This window comes from Schistocerca gregaria, chromosome 9 (assembly GCF_023897955.1).
Source record: "Schistocerca gregaria isolate iqSchGreg1 chromosome 9, iqSchGreg1.2, whole genome shotgun sequence".
Lineage (NCBI taxonomy): Eukaryota > Metazoa > Arthropoda > Insecta > Orthoptera > Acrididae > Schistocerca > Schistocerca gregaria.
The window spans coordinates 155,738,783-155,759,655 of record NC_064928.1 but is presented as its reverse complement, the minus strand read 5'-3'; the positions used below and the strand labels follow the sequence as shown (position 1 = coordinate 155,759,655).

At 44.0% G+C, this 20,873-nt stretch overlaps 1 protein-coding gene across 1 annotated transcript in view; it reads right to left on the bottom strand.

Moving 5' to 3' along the window:
• The window catches only part of LOC126292277 (MD-2-related lipid-recognition protein-like), a 58,454-nt gene extending 37,863 nt beyond the window's left edge, over window positions 1–20,591 (bottom strand). Inside the window, exon 1 of the mRNA XM_049986184.1 lies at window positions 20,420–20,591. Within this exon, the coding sequence (XP_049842141.1) occupies window positions 20,420–20,504 (85 nt within the window). The 5' untranslated portion in view covers window positions 20,505–20,591. The remainder of the gene's footprint in view (window positions 1–20,419) is intronic.
• Window positions 20,592–20,873: the final 282 nt, after the last annotated feature.

Here is a 20,873-nt window from a genome sequence, read left to right as displayed (position 1 = left end):
TGGATGTAGTCCTGTGGAACGGCTTGCCATGCCATTTCCGCCTGGCGCCTCAGTTGGACCAGCGTTCGTGCTGGACGTGCAGACCGCGTGAGTTGACGCTTCATCCAGTCCCAAACATGCTCAATGGGGGACAGATCCGGAGATCTTGCTGGCCAGGGTAGTTGACTTACACCTTCTAGAGCACGTTGGGTGGCACGGGATACATGCGGACGTGCATTGTCCTGTTGGAACAGCAAGTTCCCTTGCCGGTCTAGGAATGGTAGAACGATGGGTTCGATGACGGTTTGGATGTACCGTGCACTATTGAGTGTCCCCTCGACGTACACCAGAGGTGTACGGCCAGTGTAGGAGATCGCTCCCCCACCATGATGCCGGGTGTTGGCCCTGTGTGCCTCGGTCTTATGCAGTCCTGATTGTGGCGCTCACCTGCACGGCGCCAAACACGCATACGACCATCATTGGCACCAAGGCAAAGCGACTCTCATCGCTGAAGACGACACGTCTCCATTCGTCCCTCCATTCACGCCTGTCGCGACACCACTGGAGGCGGGCTGTACGATGTTGGGGCGTAGGATCCTACGGTCTTGGCGTGCATCCGTGCGTCGTTGCGGTCCGGTCCCAGGTCGACGGGCACGTGCACCTTCCGCCGACCACTGGCGACAACATCGATGTACTGTGGGAGACCTCACGCCCCACGTGTTGAGCAATTCGGCGGTACGTCCACCCGGCTTCCCGCATGCCCTAATACGCCCTCGCTCAAAGTCCGTCAACTGCACATACGGTTCACGTCCACGCTGTCGCGGCATGCTACCAGTGTTAAAGACTGCGATGGAGCTCCGTATGCCACGGCAAACTGGCTGACACTGACGGCGGCGGTGCACAAATGCTGCGCAGCTAGCGCCATTCGACGGCCAACACCGCGGTTCCTGGTGTGTCCGCTGTGCCGTGCGTGTGATAATTGCTTGCACAGCCCTCTCGCAGTGTCCGGAGCAAGTATGGTGGGTCTGACACACCGGTGTCAATGTGTTCTTTTTTCCATTTCCAGGAGTGTATTTGGAGTGTAGCATGTTATGGCACTAATTTCTTTCAAGATGCGGTGTTACAGACGCTCTATAGGAATAAAGTCCACTGATGTGGTTACGATCAATAGGTACTTTAAAAGGCGGGTGAGAAGATAAGTTAGTGAAAGGCAGCTGTCAAAAAAAGGGTGCAACACAGTGTCCACTTAACGAGCCATGAGGGATTCCTGGTCACTATAGAAGATGGGTATGTTAATGGAAAGACAGATAAAGCAATACCATGACTATGCTACAATAGACCAAGTTATGAAATATGTGGACTGTAAGTGAGCCGTGGTGTGGCTCGCGTTGGTGCTGTTGCAGGCCGGACGGTATCGTTTAGTTGGCATGGTTGCGGTTCTTTGTATTCTTCTCGTGTTGACTGGCGCCACTCGGTTTCACAAGCGTTGCCTGTCCATTAGTGGCAGCAGCAGCGGTTATCGATATTTAGTAACTATTGCCCTATCTTTGGGGCAACGTCGTTGTTTTTCCGGGTCGTGTGAGAGGGCCAGTTTGGTTGGGGACTCAGAAGGAGCCAGGTCCGCGCAGTGCAAAAACACGCTGGGACCGTTGGCTGCACGCATGGTCTGCTGGATGGAAGGGCTGTGGTCACAAGGGTGCACGACCTCGTCTTAGACCGGATCCAGCAAGCATTAAGATGAAAACATTTCAATCCAAGTAGAGCGGAGTTAGTCCCGTGTGGGCCCCGTAGTACGTATGTGGTGTTGTGACCGATTATCATCGCGCCGTCATGTGCAGTTTGGTGGATCTGCGTACCGCTTAGTACTCGAGGACCCTACCGTCTTAAAAGCACTTGGCTCAGTGATTAGACTGTGTGGTTACTAAACTATGAATTAAAAAGGCAGGGACGGGATTTGTTTGTTTGTTTCTGCTAACCGTCGACAGAGTTATCACAGTGGGTACAGTGTGCGTTTGTGTGCGTAATCAATTTGATGTCACTCATTTGGTACTTGGTTTTGGCTCGCTTTGCAATTGTTTCCGCAGTGACGTGTGGTTGCTGGTTCTGGCTGGTTAGATTTCGGTTTTGCCTCGCACACAAATCGAGTGGGGTTTCAGTTACTGTTAGTTCGTCTGGTGTTCTGTACTGTGACTTGTTTGCTCAGATTTTCGGGTTTGTAGAATCGGACAGAAATCTGGTAGTTTCTCCTTTCTCGTTCCGGACACTCTAAACACAGTATTCTGGGGACGTAGTGCAGAGTGCCGGTTCCGACTTTGGCGTATTGTTCCACCGTTGCATTTGGTTTATCGGACGTCAGGTAGCTTCAGCAAGATTATCATTGGTCATTCATTAGATTGCCACTAGTCTGAGTTACCATCTTGTGAAGTGAATTCAACTCTTGGCTGCCTATCTCATCGCTGGCGAAAGTTTGTTGCCGGACCTTCTCAGAGGTCGATTCCTGGAACACCGTCTGGATCAGTTGCTTGTGTTTTTTTAAATTAACTTTTGCTATTGTATTTGCTGTTTTACAGCAGGTTTCAAATTTTTTTTATATTACTGCCGTTCCTGGCGTGTAAGGTCTTCAACCATGATTGTGGTCATTTGCTTTGAAAAAATAATTTGGTATTTGTATTTTAGCAGTAAGCCTTAAAAGCCTGCCCGGTTGGCCGTGCGGTCTAACGCACGGCTTTCTGGGTGAGAGGGAGCGTCTGGTCCCCGGCACGAATCCGCCCGGCGGATTTGTGTCGAAGTCCGGTGAACCGGCCAGTCTGTGGATGGTTTTTAGGCGGTTTTCAATCTTCCTAGGCGAATGCCTTATTCCGCCTCTGTTACACTATGTCGACGATTATTGCGCAAACGAGTTCTCCACGTACGCGTACACCACCATTACTCTACCACGCAAACTGTTAAGTAGGCTGTTTAGGTTTTTGTATTGGTAACGCCACCTCTGTATGAAAATCACTGGCTGTGCTGTGTGCAGCCTGTGGCTAGTTTGCAGTAGTCCGAGTAACGAAGATTTTTGTGAGGTAAGTGATTTGTGAAACGTTTCAAAACATAGGGGGTTACACTCGTCTGGTGTGAGACGTTCCGTGGGAGGTCCACCGGGGGCCGAATCGCACAATAATCCTGGGTTCTGTGAGGGGCGGCGGAGGGGTGAAGTGGACTGCGGTAGTCGTCGCGGGGTTGTGGACCACTGCGGCTGCGGCGGGGACGGAGCCTCTCCGTCGTTTCTGGGTCCCCGGTTAACATACAATACAATACAAGCCTTAAAACCTTATTTACAGCCATTCCTGGCGTATGATACCTTCTGCTGTGTTAGTGGCCACTTATCTTTTATTATTTCAACACCTGTAAGTTGTAAATTGCAGCGAGTTCTTAAACATTATTAATTTATTGCCATTCTTGGCGTGTAAGGTCTTCAGCTGTGACCACATTTGCTTTTTTTAACGCTATTTGTGTCTGTATTTTATGGTGATTTGCTGAATTATAACACACTGAAAACACTATTATTTACACAGTTGTTCATTCCTTCATTTATAACGTGTGTTATTTTTTATTTATGGTTGAGTCTGGAATTACTGTTTTAAAAATAAAGGTGTGTAACTGTAAAAGGCAACCAATACTAACTGATTACGGCCCCGACCACAATAGTACCCGAATCCTGCCTTCCCTTGACCACCAGGTTTCAGTAAGAAATGACATGGGAACAGGAAAGAGTGGAGATCTGGTGCCAAACTGATGCCAACTGCCCATCGGACTGTTCACTGCAGAAGAAGAGAGACTTATAATGTGACGAGTCACCTACATTACAATCTCTTTGATTATATGAGCCTTGTAACATGACAAAAAATTTTGATTTGAACTGGTTTATATTTGTCTCCACAAACATGCTGCTTTCTTAAGACCTTTCACTTCTAGTTTTAGCTCTAAGAGTACCATCTACATCAACATCTACATCCGCACCCTGCAACCCACTGTGAAGTGCATGGTTAGGGTTATGTCCCCATTGTACCAGTTACTGAAGCTTCTTCCCGTTCTACTCTTGTGTGGAGCGCGGCAAGAATGGTCGTTTTAAATGTCTCTGTGTGTGGTGTAATTAATCTAATTTTGCCTTCACGATCCCTACGGGAACGATATGTGGGGGCTGTAGTACATTCCTAGAGCCATCATATAAAGCCGGTTCTTGAAACGGTAGTCCGACCTACGAACGATATCGAGGTACGGACGGGGATTCCGATGTTGACGATTCCAAGTGACACTTGAACAGTATTCTAGGATGGGTCGCATGAGTGATTTGTTAGCAATCTCCTTTGTAGATGGACTGTGTTTCGCTAGTATCCTATCTATAAACCGAAGTCTGCCACATTTTCAATCCTCGACTTGGCGTAGGTGATCGTTCCATTTCATATCCCTACAAAGTGTTACACCCAGGTATTTTTATGAGTTGACGGATTCCTACTGTGATTGGTCACATATTCATTGGGTATTACGTTTTTCATTTTTTTCATTTTGTGAAGTCAGCAATTTCACATTTCTAAACATTTAAAGCAACTTGTCAGTCCTTGCTCCATTTTGAAATTCTATCAAGATCTGATTGAATATATGTGCACTTACTTTCAGACATTACTTGGTATGCATAACTGCATCAACTGTGAAAAGTGGGAGGTTACTATTAATATTGTCTGCAAGATAGTTAACCCTCGCAATACGCAAAGCGTTGGGATGGTGGGTACACCATGCCAACCTTTCGCAAATACATTGTTATCTTGTCAGGTAGTTTATATTTAAAAATTAAACGTTGTACTAGATTCCATAAATGGAGGTTACTATTAATATTGTCTGCAAGATAGTTAACCCTCGCAATACGCAAAGCGTTGGGATGGTGGGTACACCATGCCAACCTTTCGCAAATACATTGTTATCTTGTCAGGTAGTTTATATTTAAAAATTAAACGTTGTACTAGATTCCATAAATGTTTTAAATTTTTCACTAGTAGTAAACGCGACTTTTCGCAATCTACATCTACATTCATACTCCGCAAGCCACCTGACGGTGTGTGCGGAGGGTACCCTGAGTACCTCTACCGGTTCTCCCTTCTATTCCAGTCACGTATAAATTCGTGGAAATAAGGATTGTCGGTATGCTTCTGCGTGGGCTCTGATCTCTCTGATTTTATCCTCATGGTCTCTTCGCGGGATACACGTAGGAGGGAGCAATATACTGCTTGACTCTTCGGTGAAGGTATGTTCTCGAAACTTTAACAAAAGCCCGTACCGAGCTACTGAGCGCCACTCCTGCAGCGTCTTCCACTGGAGTTTATCTATCATCTCCGTAACGCTTTCGCGAATACTAAATGATCCTGTAACGAAGGGCGCTGCTCTCCGTTGGATCTTCTCTATCTCTTCTATCAACCCTATCTGGTACGGATCCCACACTGCTGAGCAGTATTCAAGCAGTGGGCGAACAAGTGTACTGTAACCTACTTCTTTTGTTTTCGGATTGCATTTCCTTAGGATGCTTCCAATGAATCTCAGTCTGGCATCTGCTTTACCGACGATCAACTTTATATCATCATTCCATTTTAAATCACTCCTAATGCGTACTCCCAGATAATTTATGGAATTAACTGCTTCCAGTTGCTGACCTGCTATTTTGTAGCTAAATGATAAGGGATCTATCTTTCTATGTATTCGAAGCACATTACACTTGTCTACATTGAGATTCAATTGCCATTCCCTGCACCACGCGTCAATTCGTTGCAGATCCTCCTGCATTTCAGTACAATTTTCCATTGTTACAACCTCTCGATACACCACAGCATCATCTACAAAAAGCCTCAGTGAACTTCCGATGTCATCCACAAGGTCCTTTATGTATATTGTGAATAGCAACGGTCCTATGACACTCCTCTGCAGCACACCTGAAATCACTCTTACTTCGGAAGACTTCTCTTCGTTAAGAATGGCATGCTGCGTTCTGTTATCTAGGAACTCTTCAATCCAATTATACAATTGTTCTGATAGTCCATATTCTCTTACTTTGTTCATTAAACGAGTGTGTGGAACTGTATCGAACGTCTTGCGGAAGTCAAGAAACACGGTATCTACCTGTGAACCCGTGTCTATGGCCCTCTGAATCTCGTGGACGAATAGCGCGAGCTGGGTTTCACAAGACAGTCTTTTTCGAAACCCATTCTGATTCCTACAGAGTAGATTTCTAGTCTCCAGAAATACTCGAACATAATACGTGTTTCAAAATTCTCCAACTGATCGACGTTACAGATGTAGGTCTATAGTTCTGCACATCTGTTCGACGTCCCTTCTTGAAAACGGGGATGACCTGTGCCCTTTTCCAATCCTTTGGAAAGTTACGCTCTTCTAGAGACCTACGGTACTCCGCTGCAAGAAGGGGGGTAAGTTCCTTCGCGTACTCTGAGTAATATCGAACTGGTATCCCATCAGGTCCAGCTGCCTTTCCTCTTTTGAGCGATTTTAATTGTTTCTCTATCCCTCTGTCGTCTATTTCGATATCTACCATTTTGTCAACTGTGTGAAACATCTTTGGAAAGCGACATTTAGTATTTCGGCCTTTAGTCTGTCATCCTCTGTTTCAGTATCATTTTGGTCACAGAGTGTCTGAACATTTTGTTTTGATCCACCTACCGCTTTGACGTTAGACCAAAATTTCTTAGGATTTTCTGCCAAATCAGAACATAGAACTTTACTTTCGAATTCATCGAACGCCTCTCGCATAGCCCTCCTCACACTTCATTTCGTTTCGCGTAATTTTTGTTTGTCTGCAAGGCTTTGGCTATGTTTGCTGTGAAGTTCCCTTTGCTTCCGCAGCAGTTTTCTAACTCGGTTGTTGTAGCACGGTGGCTCTTTTCCATCTCTTACGATCTTGCTTGGCACATACTCATCTAAAACATATTGTAAGATGGTTTTGAACTTTGTCCACGTATCCTCAACACTATCTGTACTTGAGACAAAACTTTCGTGTTGAGCCATCAGGTACTCTGAAACCTGCTTTTTGTCACTTTTGCTAAACCGAAAAATCTTCCTACTTTTTTAATATTTCTATTTACGGCTGAAATCATCGATGCCGTAACCGCTTTATGATCCCTGATTCCCTGTTCTGCATTAACTGATTCAAATAGTTCGGGTATGTTTGTCACCAGAAGGTCTAATATGTTATCGCCACGAGTCGGTTCTCTGTTTAACTGCTCAAGGTAGTTTTCAGATAAAGCACTTAAAAATATTTCACTGGATTCTTTGTCCCTGCCACCCGTTATGAACGTTTGAGTCCCCCAGTTTATATCCGGCAAATTAAAATCTCCACCCAGAACTATAACATGGTGGGGAAATCTACTCGAAATATTTTCCAAATTATCCTTCAGGTGCTCAGCCACAACAGCTGCTTAGCCAGGGGGCCTATAGAGACATTCAATTACCATGTCTGAGCCTGCTTTAACCGTGACCTTCACCCAAATTATTTCACATTTCGGATCTCGGTCAATTTCCTTCGATACTATTTCACTTCTTATCGCTATAAACACGCCTCCCCCTTTGCTGTCCAGCCTGTCTCTGCGGTATACATTCCAATCTGAGTTTAGGATTTCATTACTGTTTACGTCTGGTTTCAGCCAACTTTCTGCCCCTAGTACTGTATGGGCCTTGTGACCGTTTATAATGAGAGCACTTCTGAGACCTTTCTATAGACGGTCCTGCACTTTACTATTAGCACATTAATGAATGTTCTATTCGGTATTTTCAGGTCCATGTCCCTATTTACACATCATTATGAGTTTAAGAAGTGTGTTGTGAGCAAACAATAATTAACAAAATTTGAATTTAAAAAATTTCTTTTGTGGTGCTCCCAAAGTACACCAGCCCCTTGGTAGTTAGCACACATTACTGAAAGTATGTTGATACTGCTAAGAGTGATGTAAGAGATATTTTCAAGTTCTGGATCGTACCTTCAACTCAGAACCTCTTTACAAAGTATTTGGTAATATAAGTCAACTACAACTAACATTTTTTTTTTAAATTTCTGGGTGGGTAATAAATTACCATCCCACCTCTTTGGTAATACAGTTTATTGAAAATATGTTGGTTTGGCGGGAGTTAATATACATCAGGAGCGGTAAGGACCCAAAACACTTCCCTGGGGCGCACCCAAAGTAACTTCTAGATCTGTTAATGACTTCCCATCCAACATTACTTACTGCGTCCTCCCTACCAAAATGTTCTCGATTCAGTCACAAATTTCGCTTGCTGCCCCATTCGATCGTACTTTTGATAATAAGAGTAGATGAGGTACTGAGTCAAATACTTTCTAGAAACAGAAAAATACTGCATCCAAATGACTGCCTTTATCCATGGGTTTCAGTGTGTCATGTGAGAAAATTGAGAGTTGGATTTGGCATAACCTGCGTTTCCGGAGTCCAAGCTGGTTGGCATGGAGGAGATCATTCCGTTCGAGATACTTCATACGTTTGAATTCAGAATATGTTCCAAGTTTCTACAAGAAATTAATGTCAAGGATATTGGAGAGTATCTTTGTGGATCACGTCTGCTACCTTCCTTATACAGTCTAGGGTTGCGATACCGTACATCGATATATCGGAATGTAGATACAGTATAACGGAATTAATTACGCAACATTTTATCGATATTTGTCCAGCCGATATATCGATGTGTGGTGATGTATCCGGATATTACTATTAATATCATCTAACTCGTAACCCAGAAAACTCAGCTCTACTTTCTTTTTAATACTGAAATATTTAAAACATAAAAACGGACTTAGAGAAATTTTGACTGTATCAGTCATGTATTTTCGTATCCTCCTCTCATTCAATAGTAAGGTTGGCAGTAGAATTAGAAATTTGGAAGCTGAAATTTAGAATAGAATCACTCTAAACATTGAAGACAGTTCTGCACAATTATGGGTACTTTTATGAATACCACCCCCTGGACGGTTAGCTGATAAGTCATTCACAGTCTGAAGGGAAGTATCTCAACCTAGTTCCCGTCTGTACCAGAAAGCTAGGGGTTATTTCTCTGTTGTAGGGACTTCGGTTCCAGCAGAAAGACTATTTTCAAAAGATGGTGAAGGGATTTCTGCTCAAAGAAGTAGATAAGAGCGGAACATGACAACAAACTAAATTTCTTAAGTTCTTTAGAAAATAAGTTTTGGGATCAATATTTTTTTCATTTACGTTATCTCTATTTCGATTGTTTTACTGTCTGTTTCATATGCTGTAGTACGACGTCTTTATTTTTTTCTAAGGTTTATATGTGAAATAACGTACCTGTGATTAAATTCAGTTTTCCTTAATCGTTTATTAATTTATAAAGCCCACTTCCCAAAGTTTAAAATAAATCGCGCAAATTAACCTGAATTTTAAAACGAAATTTTTGGCTCTGTATATCGAGACATCGATATTTCTTACTTGATTAATAGACCGTATCGATAACTACAATATCGGTGTTGCGTGCTACTGGGTATCGATATTGAGTACCCGATAAGCCATCCCTGATAAACCAGATCAGAACAAGAAGAATGAATCCTGAGGGGGCTACGGGGAAGGAAGGAAACGAACAATCTCGTCCTATCGACTCCCAGCACATTGTGTGCCGTATTATAACGGACAATGTAAGGGGAGGCGGGAATCGGGCTTACATTGCGCTCCCATGTGAATGTGTGATCCAAGATACGTTGACAGAGCTATCAATTGGTCGCCACACCAGTTGTCAACTGCCAAGTATTGTAAGTCTACGAAAATGAAAACTGAGACACGGGCGTAATAAAAGCTTATAGGATTCGCGAAATTGATAGCTTCATGTTGAACAATGGTGCTTGTTCTTATTAATTTCGTATCAGTTCCGTAGTCAACATGAAATCAAAAAGAGCCAGTAGTAAAACAAGCATTATCGCTGTTGTTGACGCGTAATGATCAAGAATTTCCTATGATCCACACAATCACAAAAGCAATCGTGTAGTGGATCACAGGACATTCTTGTACATTACTAGTAAACGACTGCCCACCGAGATAAACTATTTCGGGGTATGATAATAGCTGGGACCCTAACCTACACAATCGCATGTGTGGTTTCAAAAAGCTATCTCGTAAGGGATACAGTGCCAGAAGCTTCTACACTCACGATCGGTGGTTTTACACACACATACAAACTACCACTTTAAAGTAATTCAGACAAATGGAAAGGCAGTTTCAAAGCACTATTGAACTGAACCTGTCCAGTGCCTCCCTTGCCCCCTACGTAACCGCCACTACAGCTGTCCATAAATCCGTGAGAGTGCGAGGGCGTGGACAGCATGTTGCAAGGCATCCCAGAGGTGCTCAATAATGTTGATGTCTGGGGAGTTCGGTGGCCAGCAGCGGAAGTGTTTAAACTCATAATAGTGTTCCTGGAGCCACTCTGTAGCAATCCGGAAAGTGTAGGGTGTCGCATTGTTCTGCTGGAATTGCCCAAGCACGTCGGAATGCACAATGGACATGAACGGATGCAGGCTCGCTTACGTGTCACCTGTCAGAGTCGTATCTAGACGCATCAAGCGTCACATATCACTCCACCTGCACACGGCCCACACCATTACAGAGCCTCCGCCATCTAGAACAGTCCCCTGCTCACATGCAGGGTCTATGGATTGATAAGGTTGTCTCCAGGTGGTACACATCCATCCGTTCGATACAATTTGAAACGAGACTCATCCAACCAAGTAACTTGTTTCCAATCATCAACAGTCCAGTCTCTATGTTGAAAGCTCATATCATTGATGTTTCGTTGAATGCTTTACACTCTGACACTTGTTGATAGCCCAGCATTGAAATCTGCAGCAATTTGCGGAAGGTTGCACTTATGTCACGTTCAACGATTCTCTTCAGTAGTCCTTGGTCCCGTTCTTGCAGTATCTTTTTCCGGCCGTAGTGATGTCACAGATTTGATGTCATACCGTATTCCGGATATTCACGCTACACCTGTGAAATGGTCGTACGAGAAATCGCCATTTCATCGCTACCTCGGAGATGCTTTGTCCCATCGCTCGTGCGCTGACTATAACACCACGTTCAAACTCACTTAAATGTTAATAACCTGCCATTGTAGCAGCAGTAACCGATGTAACAATTGCGCCAGACACTTGTCTTAAATATGCGTTGCCGATCGCAGCGCCGTATTCTCTGTATTGGAATACGCGTGGCTATATCAATTTCTTTCACGCTTCAGGATATTTCCACTGTGTGTACAAAATGGTAACCACCCTTTTAATACATAAGGGTTCCTTAGGTCACTACCTGGCTATTTAGAGCACAAAGGGGCCTTCAATACAACGTGAGACGCCGGGCCTCTCGGCCGAAACTTGAATTATATCCGCCCCATTAGGAGCAATTAAGGGAGTCCGACTAGCCCTTTGACCAGAGCTTCCGCCCACTGCTGTGGTCGTGGCGAGGACGGCCCCTCAAATTTCTTAACTGGTCCTTAAGGATGGCCCATTACACGAGATCTGAGCGGCATCACAGACCGTACACAACAGGGAATACGTCCGGTTTCACAACACGCACGGGCTTCTACACTTTCATAAATATTTCAGAGTGGGTTGATTAGTGAAATAAATTAGTATTGTCACTAAAATTCAACAAAGCTCCAAGGATCGATGGAATCCCGATCGGAAACTACGCAGAATCTGTGGCTGAGTTATCCTCTCTTTTACCATAAAATACCATAGATACCTCGGACGAAAAGTTGTGCCCAGTGGGTGGAAGAGAGCATTGGTTTCATTCGTTTACGAAAAGGATAGCAGAAGTGATCCACAAAACAACAGTCCAATATCTCAGACATCCATTGGTAATATAATCTTAGCCCATGTTCTTAGCTCAAACGTAATGTATCTCGAAAAGAGCGACGACCTCCATGCCAACCAACATGAACTGCAAAAACATCAATCTTCAGAAACCCATCTCTCGCTTTTCTTACGTGACACCCTGAAAGCACTGGATCGAGGCAGTCACGCCCGAGCAGATTTTTCTTGAATTCCTAAAAGCATTTGGAGAGTGGAAATGGAACACGTTCTAAGTGCTAAATGTGCAATCTCTCCTTGGAATAAAAGAAAATGTATCTCTGTTAGTATAAAACTGATCAGTATATAAAAAATTGAGAAGGTAGCCAAGAATTGTATCTGTTCTTTCGAGAACAGATACTACCGTTATATACACTCCTGGAAATTGAAATAAGAACACCGCGAATTCATTGTCCCAGGAAGGGGAAACTTTATTGACACATTCCTGGGGTCAGATACATCACATGATCACACTGACAGAACCACAGGCACATAGACACAGGCAACAAAGCATGCACAATGTCGGCACTAGTACAGTGTATATCCACCTTTCGCAGCAATGCAGGCTGCTATTCTCCCATGGAGACGATCGCAGAGATGCTGGATGTAGTCCTGTGGAACGGCTTGCCATGCCATTTCCACCTGCCGCCTCAGTTGGACCAGCGTTCGTGCTGGACGTGCAGACCGCGTGAGACGACGCTTCATTCAGTCCCAAACATGCTCATTGGAGGACAGATCCGGAGATCTTGCTGGCCAGGGTAGTTGACTTACACCTTCTAGAGCACGTTAGGTGGTACGGGATACATGCGGACGTGCATTGTCCTGTTGGAACAGCAAGTTCCCTTGCCGGTCTAGGAATGGTAGAGCGATGGGTTCGATGACGGTTTGGATGTACCGTGCACTATTCAGTGTCCCCTCGACGATCACCATAGGTGTACGGCCAGTGTAGGAGATCGCTCCCCACACCATGATGCCGGGTGTTGGCCCTGTGTGCCTCGGTCGTATGCAGTCCTGATTGTGGCGTTCACCTGCACGGCGCCAAACACGCATACGACCATCATTGGCACCAAGGCAGAAGCGACTCTCATCGCTGAAGACGACACGTCTCCATTCGTCCCTCCATTCACGCCTGTCGCGACACCACTGGAGGCGGGCTGCACGATGTTGGGGCGTGAGCGGAAGACGGCCTAACGGTGTGCGGGACCGTAGCCCAGCTTCATGGAGACGGTTGCGAATGGTCCTCGCCGATACCCCAGGAGCAACAGTGTCCCTAATTTGCTGGGAAGTGGCGGTGCGGTCCCCTACGGCACTGCGTAGGATCCTACGGTCTTGGCGTGCATCCGTGCGTCGCTGCGGTCCGGTCCCAGGTCGACGGGCACGTGCACCTTCCGCCGACCACTGGCGACAACATCGATGTACTGTGGAGACCCCACGCCCCACGTGTTGAGCAATTCGGCGGTACGTCCACCCGGCCTCCCGCATGCCCACTATACGCCCTCGCTCAAAGTCCGTCAACTGCACATACGGTTCACGTCCACGCTGTCGCGGCATGCTACCAGTGTTAAAGACTGCGATGGAGCTCCGTATGCCACAGCAAACTGGCTGACACTGACGGCGGCGGTGCACAAATGCTGCGCAGCTAGCGCCATTCGACGGCCAACACCGCGGTTCCTGGTGTGTCCGCTGTGCCGTGCGTGTGATCATTGCTTGTACAGCCCTCTCGCAGTGTCCGGAGCAAGTATGGTGGGTCCGACACACCGGTGACAATGTATTCTGTTTTCCATTTCCAGGAGTGTATAAAATATGGCTAGCCAGCCACTGATCTGCTTGTGCGAACCCTCACGCTATGGCCCAACTCGTATGGGACTTGGTAGATTAATCTGCCCCGCGTAATGTGATGGGGAAACACCTACAAGGCGTACTACGAATATAGTGGTGTGGACATGTTGGGAATGTGGATCTCACGGGGAGCGTGCCAGGGATACGTCCCTGCAGGCGCAGATGGATACAACATCTGCCGTGTAAGCAGGAGATCACGGGTTCAAGTCCCGGTCGATGCACGCATTTTCAACATGTCCCCAATGATGTATATCAACGTCTGTTTGCAGCTAGGCTGCCGATTTAAATATCATTTCAAGTATTACAATAAATAAGACGCTCAACCAAGGGGAAGCAAAGACGAGACACACTCGTATTTGTAACAGCTTTGATTTTTAAAAAATGGCAAATTCCAAAACACTGTGTTATGGTTTGCGATAATTAATAACTGATTCAATGATTTTATCTTAAAGCGGCCATAAGGACACAGAAAGGGAGTTATCCAAAAAAGAAACGAAATGATTTCTTTCTCCAGTCGCTGCAGGTTATATAAAATGAGGGGATCTCACCCATCCCTCCTTCTCCTCCTCTCCCCCCGCCTAAAAACGTTCACTTGTTGACGTACAGGAATTTTAAAATTCCTCAACCAACTTTCGGAGAATGAAGTAGCTTGGACACCATGTGCACCGAAACTGAGAAAAATATGAGTTCTGTTTAACACAGGGTACTTCCTAGTTGCATAGCTCAGAGATGTCGTACATTTATTGGTCTGCTGGCTAGCTGGCTGCGGGTAATCTATTTTACATCTACATCTGCACACTGCGAACCATTGCGAAGTGTGTGGCAGAGGGCGCATCCCACTGTACCAGTTATTATGGTTTTTTTCCCGTTCCATTCACGTACGAAGCGCGGGGAGATTGACTGACTAAATGCTGTAATTAATGTAATATTGTCTTCACAATCCCTCTGGGAGCGATACATACAGTACTGTAGTATATTCCTAGAGTCATAATTTAAAGCTCGTTCTTGAAACTTTGTAAGTAGCCTTTCTTGGGACAGTTCACGTCTGTCTTCAAGGGTCTGCCAGTTCAGTTTCTTCAGCATGACTTCGACACTCTTCCATGGATCAAAGAAAACTGTGACTATTCGTGCTGCCCTTCTCTGTACACGTTCAATATCTCCTGTTAGTCCCACACGCTTGAACAATATTGCAGAATGTGCTGCACGAGTTATCTGTATGCAGTCTCCTTTGTAGACTGACAGCATTTTCCTATTATTCTACCAATAAACCGAAATCGGCTACCTGCTTCAGTGGAATGAAAATGTAATAGTCATGGGAGACTGGAATTCAGTTGTATGGGAAGGAGTAGAAGAAAAGGTTACAAGAGAATATGGGCTTAGAACAGGGAATAAGAGAGGAGAAAGACTAATAGAGTTCCGTAACAAGTTTCACCTAATCATAGCGAATACTCTGTGTAAGAATCACAAGAGGAGTAGGTATACTTGGGAAAGGCCGGGCGATACGGTAAGATTTCAGATTACATCATGTTCGGACAGAGATTCCGAAATCAGATACTGGACTGTAAGGAGTACCCAGGAGCAGATGTAGACTGAGATCACCATGTAGCAGTGATGAAGAGTAGGCTGAAGCTTAAGACATTAGGAAGAATCAATACGCAAAGAAGTGGGATACGGAAGTACTATGGAATGACGAGATACGCTTGAAGTTCTCTAAGGCTATAGATACTGCAATAAGGAATGGCTCAGTAGGCAATACAGTTGAAGAAGAATGGACATCTCTAAAAAAGGCCGTCACAGATGTTCGGAAGGGAAACAGGTACAAAGAAGGTAACTGCGAAAAAACCGTGGGGAACAGAACAAATACTTCAGATGATTGATGAAAGGAGGTAGCACAAAAATGTTCCGGGAAACTCGGGAACACAGAAATACAAATCGCTGAGGAATGAAATAAACAGGAAGTGCAGGGAAGCTAAGACGAAATGACTGCAGGAAAAATGTGAAGATATCTAAAAAGAAATGACTGACGGAAAAACAGACTTAACATACAGGAAAGTCAAAACCACTGTTAAATGCAGAAGAGAGAGCCGATAGGTGGAAAGAATACATTGAAAGTCTATGTGGGGGAAGATTTGTCACATATGATAGAAGAAGGAAAAGGAAATGGGATCCATTATTAGAATCAGAATTTAAAAGATCTTTGGGGGACTTAAGGTCAAATAAGGTAGAAGGGATAAAAAACATTCCATCAGAATTTCTAAAATCATTGGGGCAAGTGGCAACAAAACGACTATTCACGTTGGTGCGTGGAATGTATGAGTCTGGCGACATACCATCTGACTTTCGGAAAACCATCATCCACACAATTCCGAAGACGGCAAGAGCTAACAAGTCGAGAATTATCACACATTCAGCTTAACAGCTCATGTACCCAAGTCGCTTACAAGAATAATATACAGAATAATGGAAAAGAAAATTGAGGATGCACTACATAACGATCAGTTTGGCTTTAGGAAAAGTAAAGGCACGAGAGAGGCAATTCTGCCGTTAATAATGGAAGCAAGACTAAAGAAAAATCAAGACACGTTCACAGTATTTGTCGACCTGGAAAAAGTATTAGACGGTGTAAAATGGTGCAAGATGTTTGAAATTCCGAAAAAAGTAGGGGTAAGTTATAGGTAGAGACGGGTCATACACAATATGCACAACAGCCAAGATGGAATAATAAGAGTGAACGACCAAGAACGAAGTGCTCGTATTAAAAAGGGTGTAAGACAAGGATGTAGCCTCTCTCCCCTACTGTTCAATCCGTACATCGAGGAAACAATGATGGAAATAAAAGAAAAGTTCTGGAGTGGAATTAAAATTCACGGTGAAAGGATATCAATGATACGACCCGCTGATGACATTGCTATCCTGAGTGAAAGTGAAGAAGAATTACATGATCTGCTGAACGGAATGAGCATTCTAATAAGTACACAGTATGGATTGAGAGTAAATCGAAGAAAGGTAATGAGAAGTAGTAGAAATGAGAACAGCGAGAAACTTAACATCAGGTTTGATGGTCACAAAGTAGATGAAGGAATTCTGCTACCTAGGCAGTAAAATAACCGATGACGGACGGAGCAAGGAGGACATCAAAAGCGGACTAGGTATGGCAAAAAAAGCATTTCTGGCCAAGACAAGTCTACTAATATCAAATATTATCAAGAAGAAACTTCTGATAATGTACGTCTGGAGTACGGCATTGTATGGTAGTGAAACATGGACTATTGGGAAACCGGAAGAGAAGAGAATCGAAGTATTTGAGATGTGGCGCTACAGGCGAATGTTGAAAATTAGGTGGACTGATAAGGTAAGGAATTAGGAAGTTCTACACAGAATTGGAGAGGAAAGGAATATGTAGAAAACACTGATAAGGAGAAGGGACAGGAAGATAGGACATCTGTTAAGACATGAGGAAATGACTTCCATGGTACTAGAGGGAGCTGTAGAGGACAAAAACTGTAGAGGTTAGCACAGGAGAGGAATTTGTGGCGGGCCGCACCAAACCAGCCAGAAGACTGATGTCTAAAACGCATCCAGTGGTGCCCCACGCTGAGGATAACACGGCGGTCGGTCGGTACCGTTGGGCGTTCCGAGGCCTGTTCAGACGGAGAGACTATTCTAATTCTTTCTTTTTCTAGTGCATTTATTTAGTTGCAACATTAAGGCAGATACATTAGAAATACACATCACGAATCACAAAAAATATTAATTGCAGTTAACCGGAGTTAATAATTCAAATTTATCATAACTGAAAGAAGTGATCCGTATATTACGGTAATTACGCATGCCACATTACCTAGGTATGGTTTCCAATGTAGCTGTGAGACAGTTTTAACCTGACCAGCAGTTGCATGTTTCCTTAAGCCATCCACATTCGGTACAATGACCAGGAGCTTTACGAGTTGTGTGTTGTTCCCGTTATTTCACGTTGAAGGGCCATTGCCTCGCGTGAAGCACATTTTGGTGACGTGCTACGAAAGGTTGGACCAAGGACGCAAGTACGATATCTGCATCACAAGTGAAATTGGCGCTATGCCATATTGTATTTCTCGTTTTCAGTTGAAGCCCGTGTTTGGTGGGTTTTTCTGTTGTAACTTACATCCTATGACTACTTGTTGTTTCTAAGTACCAGCGAAGTGTGGATCTCTCTAAAACGCCTCGTCTTTGGTACGATTTGTTGTAACGAAGTGACGAGAACCACCTTATTGGTGGTTAAAGTATTGGGGTGTTTAGTTGTTTTTCTGGTGTAATTCGCATATTATGGAAGTGCGCCGCTCTAAGGCAACAGAACATTGAGATTCATGAAAAACACGCCATCTTGGTACGATTTGTTATAATTAAAGGCCAGTTAATAATATATCAGCTATTAAACTCTTCAGAAGATCGCAAAGTAAAATACAAGGTCATCTCTTGCAGAAGTTCAGTGTAGCACAGTTAGTACAGGTGTCGAGGTTGCTGCCGTACCTGTTGAAGATAAACGTTGTTTAAGAGCCTAGAACGCCAGGAATCGATAGAAAGATTAGAGGCATCATTCAGAACCGTCTCGAAACTGAAATTCACTGGAGAGGTTGCAAACTCATTCGGAATTCACACAGGAACATGACAAGGAGATGGCTTATGGTCTCTCTTGTTCAACATTGTATAGGAAAAAAAGTAATCAGGGAATGGGAAAAGCACATCAAAAGTTCCAAAGTGTAAAGAAGAAAAGAAAGAAAATGTGAAATGCTTGGTGTTTCAGGTGATGTGGCTATATTAACGAACAGCAAAAATATAGCCAAACTAGTTGTATGTAGGCTCCAAGAAATGTTCTGTAAAACGGGATTCCAAATTAGCTATGAAAAAGAAAACAGTACATGGACTCCAAATAAACAGAGAAACTCACACCGAAACCACAGTATGGAAAATCTCAGAAGAAGAAAGTAAGGGCTGAAAACAAATCATAAATAAAATAAAAGAAAGAAATTGAACAAGTCTCAAAAAAAGTAACAGCAAGGAATAATTGGACAAAGCAAAAGAAGAAAAATGCAATGAATTAATCAAGAAGTTTTGAAAAGAAAAAAAGAAGGATAAGAAAGTAAAACTGTAATTGGCTCAAGTTCACACACTCTCCTAAATGGAAAAATTCGAAAATTATATAGATTATATAATTATATAGATTATAACAATTCAAAATCTGAATCGGATTCCATTTTCAGCAGATTTTATACACTAGAAAGCTGGGAAGCACTGTTTTCGGGTGAATGGATTGTGACACGTGGCTTGTTAAGAAAAGCATTGGACGAAAAGTAGATCCCTACGGAACACTGACGTTTACAGCAAACCAGTCAGATTCAATTTACGGCCCTGCTGAAAACTAAATAACAACACTTTGCGTCCCATTGATGAGAAAACGTCCCATAGATCTTGTACAATGTTCTCAGAAAGTCTCTATGTACTGGACTATGGGCTACAGATATGGATTACGTTGAAAGAAGGAAATGAAGTACGGCAGAACACAAGTTAGCAGAACTGTTTTTTGATAGAAAAACGATTGCTTTTTAATTTGTTCTGCTGTCGTCTGGTATTTGACCGTTTGGTTCAACTAGTGAAAGCTACTGAATGCACTGTGTGATGTTTAGAAGTTCAGTTTATTTTAAAATTGTAGTGCTTTCAATTCAGAAATATATTTTTCTTGTTGAACATGGGTTTCGTTCGACAGGGCAATAAATACACAGATTTAGTGCAGATCGTCGACTTAAGAAATTTCGAGAGACAGGCTCCGTGTTAGATGACAAAAAAAACTCTAAGACCACATAAACTAACCGAACAAATGCTGTTGGATATTTCTTACGATATGCAGCAGCGATCAGCAAAAGCGTTGTACAAGTTAGCAAAATACTAAGAAGGGCTTACAGCAGCCATAGAACTGTTAGGCAAACATTGAAGTTATTGTTGTATAAACTGACAGCGTTGGATGAATTGAAAGTCGCGGATCATGAACAGCGAATCCGTTACTGTAAATAGTTTTAGTCTTTTGTTGAGAGGAATACCACTGATATTCTGGACTTCACTTTCTATACACTAGATCTTGTTACACCTCTGTGGTGACGCTAACAAAACACAGGAATATGATGAACGGAGAATCCCCATGCTGTGCTTGAGACGCCATTGCACGATCAGAAAATAGGAGTGTGGGTAGGAATATTGAGACGGCCCCTATTGGACCTTTATTTCTCGAAGAAACCGCGAACGGTGAACGATATTATTTAATGATCCACGCATAGACCGGCCAGCTAAAGGGAGAGGAAATCAACCACTCAATTTCAACAAGATGACACTATTGGACGGACAGCTAACTCTATGAGATTTTTGGGGGAATGTTTCAGCTCAAAAACCTGTGGTCCCCTCGATCCACAAGACTTATTTCTTTGGGGAGGAGTAAAATCTGAAGGATACAGCAATCGCCCACACACGCTTTGTGACTTAAAAACTGAAATAGCTGCATACATGAGAATCACACAATCAGATCTCCAGAAAGTGTTTACCAGTAAAATTAAATGGCTTCAGACTTGTATAGCTCCCCACGGACGTCTTTCAACTTTCTGCATGACCTGCATAACTCTCTTCTGGAAGAATTGCAGGCAGAAGGTGGGCAGGAAAGAATGTGTGGACACTTACTGTAATCGGGACACTGGAGGAACTCGACGATTTCTCCGGCGACGGAGGCTGCGGCCATCATTAGCAGGAGAGCTGGCACCCACATGTTGACTACTGGGCAGCTGCTGTGGTTCTGGCAGAACGCTGCGGCGCCGCCATTACAGACGTGACGTCACGCCACGCGATCTTCCGCTGTCTGTGACAGACGACAGTCGGCGCCGGCGGCACAAGAAAGGTGAGTGGGCGCCATTGTTAGACGGCCACTGACTCACATGGCGTGATCGCCAGCCAACTACCAGCCAGGAAGTCAACCGAAGGTGCGTCTCCCCTTACAAACAGCGGCTCGTTATAAACCAATGAACGACTTGGTTACTGCTTTTATTATTTCATTGGGAAGCGAGTGGGGCAGCACAGCCTCTCCGCCATGTTATTTAGTCTGTACACAGAACAAGCAGTAGTTAAGAGTATCAAAATC